The 16,453-nt window shown below is 49.8% G+C and overlaps 1 protein-coding gene across 3 annotated transcripts in view; it reads right to left on the bottom strand.

Annotated features, from left to right (window-relative positions):
- The window catches only part of NTRK3 (neurotrophic receptor tyrosine kinase 3), a 218,511-nt gene that overhangs the window by 183,541 nt on the left and 18,517 nt on the right, over positions 1–16,453 (bottom strand). For all 3 annotated transcript variants that reach the window (XM_036389613.2, XM_036389614.2, XM_036389615.2), the window contains exons 2-3: positions 1,797–1,871; positions 478–549 (exon numbers count right to left, since the gene is read on the bottom strand). In XM_036389613.2, the coding sequence (XP_036245506.1) occupies positions 478–549; positions 1,797–1,871 (147 nt within the window). The remainder of the gene's footprint in view (positions 1–477; positions 550–1,796; positions 1,872–16,453) is intronic.

The following is a 16,453-nucleotide window of genomic DNA, read 5'->3' as shown; positions in this document are numbered from 1 at the left end:
CCTACCCCACACCCCTGCAGACAGCAGTTTAAGTCAATAATTAGCAGCAGAGCTGGCAGCTCCATACCTCAGGATTTGTGTCAGAAAAGCAGCCCTTGGTTAAAAAGTAATGAGCAAGGCAGGCTCTGGCTGTGCTCTGGGGTGGGTGGTTGCCCCCAAACTCGGCAGAAAGGGAAATGTGCAGCAGCCATGGGGCTGGTGATGATGCTGCACTCATCAGGGCTGCCATCAGAGCCAGGGCACTCATTAGGAACCCAAACTCCTCAGCTTCCCAGCAGGAGCCCTCCCCATCCTGCACTGCAGCTCATTCCACTTCCCTGTGCATTTTGCTTTTCCATCTCCTGCCCTTTCCCTTCCCCATCAGCATTCCCCTTCCCTCTCCTTGCAGTCCCCCACAGAGACTTTGGGGATCTGCCTTGGGAACCACATTTCCACAGGGAGAAAAGGCACAAGGGGACAGGAGCCATTGGCACTTACATATAGTGCAGGTGGGGGTTCTTGGCAAAGGCTCTTGGCTGGATGTTTCGTAGTCCTGAGTTCCTGATTGTCCTGTGGAGAGATGCAGAAGGGCAGCAATGGAGTCAAGGCAGACAATTGCTCTGCTCCCACATCCCCCAAGGCTTGCTGGTGTGGCACAGGCCATCTCCTGCTCCTCTGCTCTCCCTCCATCTCCACAAGCAGCACTGCACAGCAAACTTACCACAGCAAGTCACCTCCCACCTTCATACCCAAGAGGAAACCCTGCTGCTTGCAGCTCTGATAAAGAAGGGTATTTTCCATAGGGAATTCTGGATCTTGAAGGGAGAATAATCCTTTTCACAGCCTACTTTGGAAAAGTTCCATCAGTACTATAACCAGGATTTGTCAGTACTCTCGAACACATGGTGTGACTATTGGATGGTCCTGTGCAGGGCCAGGAGTTGAACTTGATGATCTTTGTAGATCCCTTCCAGCTCAGCACGTTCTGTAATTCTGTAAATATCTGCTATCTCTGCTGCTTTGTTACGTGAGGAGAGAACAACAGCCAGCCTGCTTACAAGGGTTTTGTGTGTTAAAAGTACAGCTTGCTGGAATTTGGTTAGTGAGTGCTCAGCCCCATACAGCTCTCCAGCCCACATGGGAGCTGTACTTAATGTAAAGCTCCCAGTGAAACACATTATTAGAGTCTCTGATTAGCCCTGAGCAACACTCTGCATCTCACACATGCAGCATCCAGGGTGCTCACAGATCCTGAGGATGTAGGAGGGGGAATTAAAAGACTGGCTGGCAGCCTTGCTTGGCCGGGCTTCCCAAGCATATGCAAAGTCCCTTCAACCTCACGGACCTCGGTTTCCCCTCCATGACGCACAAAACTGACCTCTGTCCATGCTCAGAGAGCTGTGCAGGGAGATGCAATTCCCTTCCTGCACAGCACCACCATGATGGTAACTGCACTAAATGAGGACCAACAGCCCAGCAATGAAGGATTGGTGGAGACAGCTGGAATTTCACATTGTGGGGCTGGAATGAGTCAGAGCAACACATAAGCCCAGAACCAGAACAGCAGGGGAGAGGAGAGGTCAGGGCTGATGTGTGTTGACAGAGCTGTCAGGAGCTAGCAGTCCTCCTCCTCACAGACCCAGCCAAGACCAAAAGGCAGTTCATCTCCATTTTGTGGACTCCCATAGCAAAACACAGCAGACCCAGCAGTTTAAACTGGCAGCATGGGGGCTGCAGAGGGAAGGAAGCCATGGCTCTGCTGGAAGGAAGGGGCTGCCCAGGCCCAGTCCCCACCCCAATGCACAGGACATACTCACAGCCTCTGGAGTCCCGTGTACAGCTCCATGTCAACGGCGTTCAGTGTCTGCAAGTTCTTCCAGTTCTCTATGTGTCTGTGGAGAAGAAGGAAAGGCTCAGCTGTGGCACAACCAGATGGTTGCTGAGCCCATGCCAGGGACAGCACACAGAGGGAGGATGTCATACCCCACCACCCAGCCCCATTCGGTTTTCCCAGCCTCTTGGAAAAGTCAAATAACATGGGTTTACCCACAGTTTCAAGCACAGAACATGCAAGCAAGCCATTGAATATCCTTGCCCAAATCATTTCCCTCCCTGCACACATCAGTGAACAAAGACACGATTGAAACGGGTCTTGCAAAAAAAGAGTGAAAGCAAATAAAACCTCTCAACAAAAACTTAGGGCCTAAATGAAAAAAAGTCATATATTTATCCAGTCTCTAGCTGGGGTGGATAAAGAGGCTCCTAGTCTTTTCTGGCTGGACACGCTGCTGGCAGGAGAGCACCAAGCTTAGTTTGGAAACATTGCCTTTATTACAAATTCCTCAGTCGCCTGGGGCAGTCTGGCAGGTATGTTACAGAGAACAAAAACAGAAATAGATCTGTCACCACAGGATCACTTTCAGTAAATATTAGAGGTGGGAGAGGGTGACAGATCAGCAGCCCCAGAGAACAGGGTCCCCTGTTATCAGCAGCACAGGAGTGCTGCTGGCAGCATTGGACTGCCTGGCTGTGGCCACTGGCCTCTGCTAAGAGGCTGCAATGCTGTGTGGTGTGAAAGGAGTTCAATCCTCATCTCCCAGGCAGCTTTCGACCAGTTCTGGCTTCCTCCCAGATTAAACTCAGACACCCTCCCACCAGAAACACAAACATTTTCAAGAGGGTCTTTTCTGAGAAGCAGGTGGAGGTAGTCCTCTCTAAAAGCCAGCTGAGAGAGGGAAAACATCTGGCAGGTCCCTTTGGACAATATGTGAAAGAAGCCCAACTTTGAAGTCTCTGAACATGTGCACCCAAGCTCACATCTGCCTTGATGCAATAGTTGGCTTTGGACTTGGCCCTGGAGAGGGGAAACATCTCCAAGTGATGAAGGGTTGGAGTGATGAGAGAACACTGAGAACTATGCTGTGATTCTAGGCAAGAAGGTTGCAGGACCCCACATGGTGAGCAAGCAGAAGAGGGACCGTAGACCACTTACAGAGCAGTCACAGGGGCCACAAAATTCCTCCTCCAGCATTTGCTATTCCTTGTGCTTGCACAAGAACAGGTGAATTAGCATGAGGGAAATACATGGACCTACTTGAGCCACCCCCCAAATTACATCCATCTCAAAAAAAGTAAAACACAAAGCCTGGACTAAATCTCCTTATATTTCTCTGCTCTCAGCATGCAGATCCAAGAAATGAGAGACCCACAAGAGTCACCTCTGCTTTCCACATGTTCCTGAATTTGTCTGCATGCCCAGAGGGGTTATGCTAAGGACACAGCACAAGCTCCCACATGCTGCTGCACGACAGGATAAGTCACAGTTCATCCCCAATGCCCTGCTCATCAGCTGAGACTGCCTGTGTCCCAGACAGAATGAGAAACAGGACATTATTACAGCCACTTCATGTTCCCTGCCATTGTCTACGGCCCCTGTGAACATTTCCAGAACAAAACACAGACTGGGAGGAGTCAGTCAGGAGATCCAAGAGCTCAGTGAAACTCTGGAGTCAAGGCAGGGCTGCCAGCCCAGGCCCTGGGCCATGAGATTGCAGGACTGAGCAAGGCCAGAAACAAAGGTCGAAAACATTTCCTATCTGCAACTCCTACATAGCAAAGTGAGGGTCCTCCAAGAGAAAGGACATGGGAAGGAGGAATGGGATGGTCTTGGTTTACCACCAGGGCAAGCTGCAGCTACAGCATCCAAGCAATGACCTTCAGGGCGGGATGGAACAGCCCCAAGCCAGGAGTTATGGAGCAACCACAGCTGGGAAGGAGGCAGCGGCCAGATTGTCTCTTGTTTTATTGATCGTGTTTGCTAAAAAAAGTCAAGGTTATTTTTGACCTGACACTCAAAGCCATGTGGGCAGCATTCTAGAAGAGAAAGAAAAAGACCTGAGCTTGTTCCCAGTGACATGCCCAGGCGTGAATTTCCTCTGACTCAGCACTGGTGCATGGGGGTCTTGGGGCCTCCCCATGGCATCCCCCAACTCCCCCCCAGTGACATGACTCTAGACTGCAAACACAGCTCCACAACCTCTATTGTATTCCAGCCTCCCAAAAAAAGCTCAAGAGCTTCCTGAGCCAGATATACTTTAGTTCATTATTTAACATAGACATACTACACCCATAGAGAGACAAGAAAAACAGCAGTGGAAAAACGCATGCACACACATCTATAGGATAATCCCCCAAACCAGCAGCTGCTTTATGTAGAGTGCAATGCAGGGAAGTAATTAGGTGCACAGGTCAGCAAGGGTCTTTGAGTCCTTTAAAATAAACACACACCTCCCTTCTCAGGGATTTGCAGAAATTGCTTTTCCCCTTTTCTCTCTGATTTTTCAACTTAGGGTGAGTTGTACCCTTGCTCCTAGAAGTGACAAATCAGTCTTGGTTTACAGGTACTTCAAAGATACACCAGGAAAAATATTTTCTTTGGTTTCCTATTGCTTTAGAAAGAATAGTGTAACTTTGCACTGGCTGTGTTCACCTGAACCCACTTAAAAAACAAAACAGAAATGCATCTTATTCTGAAAGCTCGAGGACTCAAGCTGTGATTGTAAAATTGACAGTGGTTGCACAGAAAAACAAACCAACCAAGCGGAGAAACTCCACCCCTGAAACTTCAGTCCCTTCATGTCCTTCAGTATCTCAACTAGCTCCCCCCCTCTTTTCCTTCCAGGGTTTGCTTGCCCTAGAAATCCTGTATCCTCCCACTTGCTGCTGAAGACTGAGACCTTCCCTCCTCCTCTGCCTGGGTTCATTAACCCAGCAGGAACACGGGTGCCTGGTTCACACCAAATACAGCTGTGACAGCTCCCAGCCCTGCCCTGCTCTCCTCAGGCAGGCATTGAGGTATGAATTACAGTCTATGGACTACAGCTTACTCCTCCCTGCACATCTCTAAGTACATATTCCTGTGGCATTCCTCAGTTATTACCAAGGCAAGCTGCTCTTCTCCAATAGTTTGAAGAGCATTACCATAGTTCACAAATCCTGAGGAGCTCACCACGTGCAGACCCACCTAGACTCACATCCAACTTCTAATCAAGACCATATGAGGTGCATCACTAACACAGATGATGTTGCTCACTTATTTTCTGGGTGGAGTATGGAGGGTAGGACATGTTTATTTAAATACTCACTTCCTGCTCATAATTCTTGTATGTTAGAAGGGTCCTGCTGGTCCAAGTGCCTTTGCTTGCTCTGCAGAGCTGAATTATACCATGTCTTCTACAGACCAAGCAACTTCCACCTTGGGAGTAACAAGGGCTTTTCCTTCCCAACTCAGATTGAAACGCTGCACCTCTCATTCCTTACCCAAATATAATCGCTTGCATTTTACATCCATTTTCTCTTGTGTCAAAGATGTCTTTGCTTAAGCAGCTCTTTTTCTTTCCTGGCACTTCTTCCTCCCCCCTTCACAAGCAGGAGCCAGGCCGACCCAGCTATCATTTACAAGCTGCATGATGCCAGGTCTTCTAAGGCAGCACATCTGTACCTGTGAAGTGTGAGGCAAATTGTCTCAAGTGCCCTTAGAGACACTAACTCACGTCCCAGAAGTGATGCAGATATATTGCTCAGGCAGTCCTGGCAGAGAGCTTGTTTTGTTTCTGATTTCAGACCCAGCACAACTAATGCTCACAGTTGGTGATCAACGCAAGAGGAACCACTGCAACAGACACATAGCAAATGGCCATTTGCTTTATCAGCCTGTTTAAGTCCCTTTTCCTTGAGTAAAAGTGACCAGAAACACAGAGCAGTCTCCAGGAGATCTCACTTGTGCAACAGCATGAGCAGCTCCTCAGATACACTGAAGAAGCCGTGATTTGTAGCCTGAGATCACACTGGCCCTTATCACAGCCCCATCAGCCAGGGGGTTTGTGCTTACCCTGTTATTAAGCATTGCCCCCAGCATTTCTGTCCAGCAGATGACTTCCAACAGACATGATTTCCTAGCCTTGTTACACCCACATTTATATCCACCCCAATCGACCCCACGTGGCATTGCAGTGTCTCTTGGGTTTGTTACTGCAGCTGTTAGCCACCCTCAGGTGACTTTGTGTCCCCACAGCTCCAGCAGCAAAGCCCATGAACACACTCCTGCCTCTTGTGCCAGCATCTCAATAAAAGCATGAGCCAACATCACCTCCAAGCAGCCTCAGCACTTCTCATCTTTCAGCACCTCCCACCAAGACTTCACCTAGCACACCTGGGCCAGACAGTGCCTTCTCCAGAAAAACAAACCACTTGTGATGTAGTGCAGCATCATATCAACCTCTCATCACAAAGTCACCTCTTTGCTGAGGAAATCAGCTGCCTTTCCAAAGGAAGGCATAGGCTTAGCATGACAAAAGCCAACCTTAAGACACCAACCCTGCATCACATCTCAGGTACCCACAGACATGCTTTAGAACTTGTTGAAAGCCTTGTAGGCCACTGCAGCCAGACCAGTGGTCAATCCCCAGCTCTGTGCTGTGTCCCAGTTCACAGCAAACCTGTGAAGCATGAAACCCTGTTTGTCAGCTCAGCAGCTTGCAAGCATCTCATCCTTCTGGCAGGTCCCCTGTGGAGCCAGCAAGGCAGCCAGGTGTCTTTGGCCCAGCATCACACAGATCAGTGACCTTGCTGACCATAAGGTCACTGACTCACAGGGTTTAGGTACCAGCAGGTCTGGAAAGTTCCAGGACCTTGCCCTGCTTGCTGGAAGGGGGCTGGTAGCCAACAAACCTGTGGGAACAGCAATTCCTTTCATTCCCAGGAGTGCCTGTGTCTGACAAAAAGATGACAGACTGGTGTCATCTTCTTGAGACTGCTCAGCTTCACATGCTCCCCTTCCAGCCCAGAGCCAATGCAGCAGGGGAGACTGGAATATCCACTGGGATTCAAACACAGCCAGGCTCATTTCACCCCACCAGGCAGAGGTGAGGAAACAGCCTCATGCCAATTTACCAAGCAATTTACTTGAGGCTACTTAATGTGTCTGGCCTTCCTTCACCCTCCTCATTCAACATTTGTCTAACCTCTCTCAGCTTTTCAAACATTGTGTCAACAGCTACAAAAGGCACCTGACAAGCACCAAGTATTACACAACATGTGTACACATGTTCCCCAAATCTGTGTCTATCCCAAACTGGATATCTCACAAGGATGCCATCAGCTCCAATCAGTGCCTGAGCAGGTGACATGTCCCAAGTGCCACCACTCGTGTTTGGATGCTGGGCAGTGAATAAGCTGTGTGCCAGCAATTAGGCAGCACCCCAACACACACACAATTTATATATATATATATATATATATATATATATATATAGGGAAGGCAAGCAGAGCATTTGCCTCCTCTCTCTTGTAGTGCAACAGGAAAATTAATTCGTCACCCAGGCACATTAAACCTCGCAATCCAGACAGACACATTAGCTTTCAATTACCTGATATGTTTAGCATTATAAACAAACCTCCTGGCACACCAGCTCCAGACCATGCAAATGTGAATTTGATTGCAGTGGGAATAAAGGAAAGACCTGTCTGAACCCCTGACCAGTAAGAGCTGCCTCCTCCAAGCAGAGGTGCTGCAGATGTTGATGGGAAGCCCTGGGAGTTGGCACAGGTCCCACACAAACCCAGGGCTAAGCACAGCCACTGTGGCTACTGCCAGCTCCTTTTATCCATCCCTCACACGCTACTTGGGGCTGAGGAAGCCATAAAGAAATCAAACATCTTTCACAATATTATAAGGCACTTATCACATAATTTAATAACTAGAGGCACAAAGGACTAGATTCCCTCAATATGAAATTTATAAAAGTGAATTGGTAACAGAAATTTAAAGGCAATTGCAGCTGAATAAAGACTTACAAGGACAACATTTTCCCCACTTAAAGCACAGTCTCCCCCTTCCCAAAGAGCATGGAAAAGTCACCCAGCAGTGGCTCATTAAGGATAATTTGAGGTCAGTGGGAAAAGGGGGGGTAGAGAAAGCAAATGCAACTTTGTAGAAACAATTATGAGCATAACTCCACAGTGTAATTGTGATTCGTCAGGGTAAGGATGATAAAACACCACTGTGACACAGCTCCCTCTGCTCTGCTGCTCCTGCCAAGGTCATGCCAGGGTGTGTGGGGGCTGCAGAGTGTGACAGGGATGCACTCAGCCATGGGCCAGCCACATCCAACCCAGCCGTCCAAACCAGACCCTTCCAGGAGGGCTAAATAAAGGAGAAAGCTCCCAATCCCCAGCTGAGGAAGGTGTGGGAACAATACAGCTCCCCAAGGCACTGCACAGCGGCATCTCAAAAATCTTCCTGGAGGAACCCAAGTGCCAGACACAAGCAAGTCACAGGACACAAAGCATTCAGAGAGGACTCTCCCACAGGACACTTTTCACATGAGTCCAGACAAGTTTCATGTTCGCCCCAACAGCATCTGCCTGGCCCCAGGCTGGCCAGGAGCATCCACAGGGTGCAGAAGAGCTGCTACAGCTTCACTGTCTAAAAAGATTGTCACATAGAGACACCCTACAATGGAAGGTGCCCTGAGAAACAGCTTTAAGCTGAATAGGTTTGGGTTTGGTTGTTTGTTTTTTTTTTCCCAGGCTCTGGACTTATTCCACCTTGCATAGCACGCACAGGAGCTGGACATAAAAAACAGACAGCAGAGCCAGTGCCACCAGAACCTCATGCTCAGCTTTTGTCCCAGAGACAGGAGATCCTCTCAGGGCTCACTTTGCCCCAAGTTTGTGCATGCACCAGTTTCCTTCTAGGATCTCCTCAAGCCTCTGCTTTCTCCACCAGCTCTGGATGCTGGCTCATGGAGCAGGGAGCATTCCTTTCAGGGACAGTGTGTCAGTGTTAGCAGAGGACAGCAGGCTGCCTGGACACAGCATGGACAGATGGCTGCAGCACACAGGAGGCACTATGTTCCTGTTAGCACACACTGCATCCAGAGATCTTCAGTGTAGGGAACTATTCCCAGGCACATATTTTCAGAAAGGAAGAAATAGGTGTAAAGTAGGATAGCAGAGCTGAAGAAGGGCTGTGGGCAGCAATACAGCTGCCACCACAACAAATACTTGCCCCAATATTCTATCACTATTACTCATCTAGTCCTGGAAGGGCGCAGCCCTGGGGTCCCAAGCAAGGACTGAGGCGTTCAAAGTCATTTAAGTGCTGAAGAAAACTCATTTTTCAGAGACAAGCAGCAGTGCAAAAGCCTCAGGAGGAAACTCCCAAGGGCTGCAGCATCTCCTGCACAGGAAGCAGGGCTGAGGGGACAGCACCACAAAAACACCTCTGTGTAAGGGCTGAGCTCCTGGTCCAGCCCCAGCTCCCTGCCCACCACCTTGGCACCTCCCAGCTCCTGCAGGCTTCTCTTCCTAACTCTTGCTTATTTATTCCCACAACTATCTGACCTCTGCACACTCCCAAACACCACCTAGAGTGAGAAGGCGTGAAATGGGATGAGCAGTTTTGTCCCGCAGACATGAATATAAATACACAAACACAGACACCTTGGGTGAATCATCACCAAAAGTGGGAGTTCACTCCCCACATGCAGCATCAGCCAAAGCTCACTCCCCTTTTTCTCTGAGTGCCAAAACCAATTATATTTCCCCAAAAGGGCATTGCTTTTATTATTCTCTGGTGGGAGAACCTACAGAGCCAGTCTTCTGTGCCCAGATATGTGCTTCCCACCATTGGACATGGATCTGGGGGACATGGAGAAGAGACTCCTGGCTCAGGATTGCTAACATCAACCTGTGCATGTCTAATCATACCACATCTCCAAAATAGCCATGCAGCCGGCTAAGATGGGAGGGCAACCCAAGGACAAGGAAAAAAAAAAACAATCTTCCCCTGGGAGTTTTACACCACACAAAACTCAGGGTGAAGCAGCACCCTTTGGGCTCCTGCACCCATGTAAAGCAAAAGAGCATCTGCTTTCCATCAGCTCTCCAGGCACCTGCCATGCCAAAGGAAGGGATGCTTTATCTGTAGGATTTCATATGCAGGGAGAGCCAGCAGTGTGCAGCGTTTTGTGGTCTTTAAAGATCAAACAGCATTTTAGAGAGGAAGCAGCACCCTGGTCAAAATCGGCCTCAGTAATCACATTTTGCTTTATTAAACCCTCCTTGCAATTTCAAACTGGAAGTCAAATTCCCTCACACTTCCATCTCCAAACAGGTCTGGGGCTTTTCAGAAATCACACTATAATATTTTTAAAATTTTTTTATATATGTATATATACATATGCATATATTTTATAGGTACATAAATACATATATATACAGATAGATAAATATATCTATATATAGAGTGTATATATACATTTATATAGTAATATACTAATACAGGCAAAAAAAGGCTGCCAAGCTCTACTCCAAAGGCAGCTGTTTCTCCCCTGGGAAGCACAGTGCCTACACACATTAGCAAGACAATGAGATGCACTAAAGGTACCAGATCACTAGAGTTCAGCTTGGCAGGAATAACTCTTGGTAAAAAGCAATGCCAAAGAGCATATGGTAGAAAGGACACCCCCCCAAAAAGACAGAGAGCCTTGGAGATGGTCAAGACAATATTCTGGTAGGCTGTAGTAGCTCAGCTGGGACCCAAAAGGGAGCACTGCCAGCCACATGCACTCATTGCACTTCATGCTGTGCTTGAAGACAGGAAAACGGATGGAGAAGGAAAAGGAGAAAATAAAATCTCCCACAAACTGGCTGTTACTGTGATCGATGGCACTGGGAATGAGCAGACAGGAGCAAGAGTCCAGCAAAAGCAGATGTGGGAGCCAGGAATGGGGCTGTACAAGTGCCATGGCTGGAGGGGGCTGCAGTCCTTAACCCAGACCTGCTGCCACCCACCCACACAAACCCACAATCACACTTCCCAAAACCACAGCCGCTGTGTGAGCCTCATTTCGGGAGTTTTACATCCTTATGAGCTTTGTCTCAACCCTGTTTTGATGTAGGTGCACATTTTTGGGCAGTGTTCCATGCCTGGATGCTGAAAGCAGCACAGAAAGCAGAGCCCAGAGCTCAAACCATGGGTGCCAGAGGGTGCCCCAGCCTCTGCACAGTTATGGACATCCAGCAGCCAAATCCAGGGCCCTTCCACAGTCCCCCACCCTCCTCTGACCTCCTCTGCTCCACCACCCCCAGACTGCAGCTCGTCCCATTTCCAGCTTTCCCACACACCCCAAACACAGGGAAAGCCACCGGCCAAGAAAGAGGAGAGGAGAGAGAATCTTTCTGCACTTGGATCCTGCTCCTTTGAGGCTGCTGGGTTGTTTTTTATTTTCCCAACCATCTCCCAAGGAGCCTGAACTTTGATCCTCCAGCATTTTGGCTCCTCAGATGTTTATGGAGCTCAGGCAAGCAGGCAGCAATGCCCAGCTGGGCTGGCCACAGGCCAGGATCTCACCCTCTGCCCTCAGGACAGTCATGGGCAGGGTATCTCCAACCTGAAAGGAGACTTTCCAAGGCCCTTGTTACCTCCACAGCATCACAGATCAGCCTGCTCAGCTTCCAGCTGCTCCCCATAAAGCCAAAGAACCAGATAAATTCTCCATACAGGTTATTTCTGAGCCAACAGCCGTGACCCCCTGAGGCTTTTATCTGCTCTTCAAATAAATCACAGCCAGCTCTGCCCACCCTCCCCAGCAGCAGTGGAGGGGCTCCTCCATCAACCAGGAGAAGGCCTCAGTCCCCTTTTTCCCAGGAAAATGCATGAAAAAAACCTTCTCCCCTTCCCTCCACTAAGCTTTTCCTGCAAGGGACACACACACACAGACTTGGCTCTTATTGCAGAGGTGTAGGAACAGAAGCATCACTCAGGAGCAGGGGGATGTACTCATTAAGGCATGGTGACTCAGAGCTCAAGGCTTCCCAGGATAACAGGTATTTTGTGGGAAGTCAGCTGGCTCTGAAAAGGAAAAGCAAACCAGCATGCCTATAAACATGACACAGGCAGGGAGATGCAGGGAGGGGAAGAAAGGAGAGCAGGGAGGCAACAGACATTTTAAAAGCTTCTCTCCCAGCACTCTACTTTGTTCTTTTAAATGTAAATAAAGCACCTTGCAAAACACCTTACAGAAGACACTCTGACAGCCAGAGACACTGCTAACCAGTCTGTTGTGTTAGAGCTGATCCACCTGCACAAACAGCAAATCCTGGGACAGTTTCTATCCCCTCTCTCAGCTCAATCTGCCATTCCTCTAGATAAAGGCATAGCTGAACCATGGAGAAACCTCTGCTTGCCTGGCACGTTCCCAAAGCAACTTCCCAAAGCACCAAAACCAGCCTCTCTCAAGCAAACCCCTTTGCTCAGCACGGGCACCTCCTTCACCAGGGCCAGAGGTGGGTGAAATCCTCGAGCTCCCACTGTCCAAACACTGCTGCTGAGCTGCACTGGCTGCTAATCAGGTAAGATTTGTTCTACACCACGAGCAAGGCAGGAGGACACAACCTGAGTCACTGCAGTGTGCCCAGCACATGGCCAACATCTCCCCAGCACTGACAGCCCCACCCTGCCCGAGCAGGGAATCCTTGCACCACTTGAAGATGCTGTTCCTCACTGGGGCTTTGCACAGTTTTAAGTGACACATCACAACATCCACAAGATGAGCACAAATACGATGAGCCCAACAGCTTTGAGCTCCTGAAAATGAGCCTCCTGTTGCTGAAGGATTTCCAGGAGGCTGGCATTAAACTGACAGGTAGAAAATCTCACAGGGGTGTTTGAGGAATCCAAAGGTCCTGCTCAGTATTAATTGAGGAGAGGCAGGGAGCAAGGAGTTACAATTCACCTCCTGACATTGCTTGCCCTTTCACCACTTGCTCTGAAGAGGTATTTAACAGGACACGTGTCTTTTTGGTGCCATTGAAGGTCATGGAAGAATTTTGAAGCCAGAAAGGATATCATCAGACAAAGTCCCTCCAGGGAGATGTTGTTTTAATATTTTTTGTTTGTTTTTGCAAGGAATCACTCAAATTTTGTTTCTGCTCTTGGGCAGCTGGAGGGCCCAGAGTGTTCCAGCACCATCCTCAAACTGCTCAAGCCCAGCAGGCTATCAGGAGAGGAAAACTCACTCTGCACAAAGAATACAGCTGTAGCTCCCTTCCCAGGACTCTGGACCCCACAGGAAAGCAGGAAGAGGTGTAAGACATTCCTGACTCCCACCTGAGCTGGCACAGCCCCCAGCACCACTGAAATCACCCTGCTGACAGCGAGCACAGCTTGGGAAATGACTCTGTGCCTCTGCAGCATCCTCCATGGCTCCCCCGAGAGCAGCAGCACATCCTGCCTCCACACAGCCATCCAGGCACACTCCTGCCCCTTCCCAGCCCCAAAGCCCTGGCAGAGCTGCCCCAGGAGGGTATCCTGACCTTCCCTAGCTGTGCAATGCAAGCACCAGCTCCCATTTCCACATTTTGGGCTGCCTGGCACACGAGATCCCACACAAACACACAGAGCCAGAGAATTTCTGAGGGAGAGGCAATACAAGACCTCCTGAAGCACCCACCCACCCCAAACACTGACCAACAGATTCTGCCCTTGATGGCTTTAAGCTGGGCTGGTTTTGGCTTTTCACATCTTTCCCCTAAGTCCCCTTTGAACAATCCTGTAGTTGCTATGGAAATAGTCTCATCAGTATGGGTGGAGCATAGCAGCACTGGCCAAAACTCCCTGTGGCTCCCAGGGAGTTGACACCAGTTCTAGGACCTGGCAGCACTGGAGGTTACTCCAAGCTGCACAGGGAATACCTTGAACTTAAAGCAAAGCTTGGCACTGATGGATGAGTGAGACCCACCTGGGAGTCAAGGGCAGGGACTTGCAATTCACCCAGGTATAAACAGGTTAAAATGAAAATTGAAACACCCTCATGCTGGCTAAGGGGTGAGAGGGTTATAAACAGCAAAAAGCTGCAATTGGCCCCAGCAACACCCTTGCTTGGAGCAGGAGATGACCCAAACAAGAGTAGCAGGAGCAGAGCTGAGCTTTATCCCTGACCACTGATGCAGCCTCCAGGGAGGCCTCTCCTGCCCTCTCTGCCCTCCCAGCGCTGACACGAAGCTAATCAGCAAGCAGGGTGTGAACAGCAGCCATCAAGCACTGTGAAGAGGGCTGGGAGGCAGAACAGAAATCTTTTCCATGTGGCAGAGAGAGCAGCAGTTGGGCAATTGCTGTGTGCTCCAGTGGAGCCACTTCACACACGGAGTCACCCCCTGCCACCTGGGAGCCCCAGCTGCACAGCGTCCAGGTTGGACACCTCCAGTCAATCCCTTGCTGAAAACACTGCCAGAGCCCTTGCAGGTGATGGATTATCCTTTACCAGCAGAGCTTGGAGAGAGGTCCCCAAGCAGCAGAGGCCAGCTGAGTGGGAAATGCGTCTTCTCCATGGGAGTGGACAGCAGGGCAGCAGCACTCCCTGCACAGGGAAGTGCCACCGCTGTGCTGGCAGATGTGCTGCAGTGTCACCAACCCCAGATTCAGGGTAAGGGCCAGGGACCCCCATCTCCATCTCCATCACCCACCCAGCTGGGAGACAGGGAGGATGAGATGCCTCTACCAACAGTGTGGACACCTCCTGCCTCTGGCCATGCTGTATTCAACCTGCTGGCATCTGCCACCCTGTCACCAGCTGCAGGAGGCTCTCCCAGCTGCAGAATGCAAACCAAGGTTTCAGCATTGCCAGGGCTGTCCCCAGCCATTCCCAACCAGAGATCACATCACGAGGGGCAGTTTAACCTGGCACAGCCTGGGCTGCAGCAAGGAGCTCCCAGGCTGCATGGTGGGCTCTTACACCACCAGCACTCATGGTGGACAGGCACGTGTGAAACCTCTTCCACATCATCACTGCATGCTTGGCAATGAGCAGGTTGCAGATGTTTTCCCAAGCTTTTGGCTCCTGGAGCAGGGGTTTCCCTGCCCTCAAAGCTGATACCACCACGCAGATCTCACCAAGTTTTACCATCCTCCCCTGTCACAGACATCTTTTATGAAAAATCCTTTCCTTAGGATTTTTCCTCCTGAGAAGCTGAGAGGCCTCAAGAACAAAATGTAAACAGTGGTTATCTGCTGCTGTGGAATGCAACAGGTGCATCTGTGACTGGCCCATGTTGGTTGTTTCTAATTAATGGCCAATCACAGTCAGCTGGCTCGGACTCTGTCTGAGCCACAAGCCTTTGTTATTCATTCCTTCTTTTTCTATTCTTAGCTAGCATTCTGATGAAATCCTTTCTTCTATTCTTTTAGTATAGTTTAAATATAACATATATAATAAAATAATAAATCAAGGCTTCTGCAACATGGAGTCAGATCCTCGTCTCTTCCCTCATCCTCAGACCCCTGTGAACACGGTCACACTCCCCCAGCAGCCCTACACAAATCCCCTGGAGCTGTCACACAGCACATCCCACCCTCTGCTCCCAGACCTGCCTGCAAGGGGGGAATCACCCAGGCAGCACCAGGAGCTGGCACATCCCTTAGGCTCACCCATCACTGGTCCTGGGGTGGATTTGAGCACAGCACAGAGCACTGCTGGACCCCACATTACAGATGCATGACCCTGTTCAAAGGACTAAAGAACAATTTTCACTGTCAGGCTGCAGGGTGCACATCTACACTCCTGCTTTGGGAGCATCCTGCCAGATCCCAAATGCTCTCCCAAACTAATGGGCTCAAGAGAGACATTAGGACTTGAGCTGTTACGGAACCATCCATGCCTGGTCAGAGATGCTGCAAAAAAGAAGTTTGCACTCCAGTAATTGTTCTTTCTCACCCAAATTCAGCAAGTTCAAGAGAAAGCAGCAGCCAAAATGCCTCCCACTCCCCTGTCCCATGCCCAGGGTATGCAGTCTCTCTCTCTCCTTGATGGCAGAAGTCTCATTGCACCAATCCAAAACATTCTGCTCCACAGTTTTGGGGAGATGTTATTGAAAGGACATGCAGGCAAAGCTGCCTGCAAAGCAAAGGGACTCTACAAAATCAGCAGAGACCTGAATCAGCCCCACTTGGACCAAGGACAGCAAAACCAGGCTGAGGCCAGGGGAGCAGCCACCTATGACTCTGTGCCACTGTCACCTCCAACTCACAACACTGAGCCAGCACCTATCACCATCCCCTCTGCCACACCTCCAAAGCCCTGGGTGACAGACTGCACAGTCCCTTTATCCCCTGTGACCCAGAGCTAACCCCAGCAGCAGAACAGGGACCAACCTGTATCATGGAGAACTAAACCACAGACCAAGCAAACAACTTATCTCTTATAGCACAGCAGAACTCTCAGGATGCCCTAAGATGCAGTTCCTGCAACACCCACATTTTCTCTGTCTTTACCCCAACTTGGAGGTCCCCACCAAAACCTCAGCAGCACAAACGCTTTGGTGAGGCCCAGCCAGGCCTGTGGATGCTGCCACCAGGAGGATTCTGCTGTTAGGGCAGAATTTGGGGCTGACTCCTGGGGAGGGCACCCAGGTG

This window comes from Molothrus ater, chromosome 13 (assembly GCF_012460135.2).
Source record: "Molothrus ater isolate BHLD 08-10-18 breed brown headed cowbird chromosome 13, BPBGC_Mater_1.1, whole genome shotgun sequence".
Classification (NCBI taxonomy): Eukaryota; Metazoa; Chordata; class Aves; order Passeriformes; family Icteridae; genus Molothrus; species Molothrus ater.
This window is presented reverse-complemented; position numbering and strand designations above follow the sequence as displayed.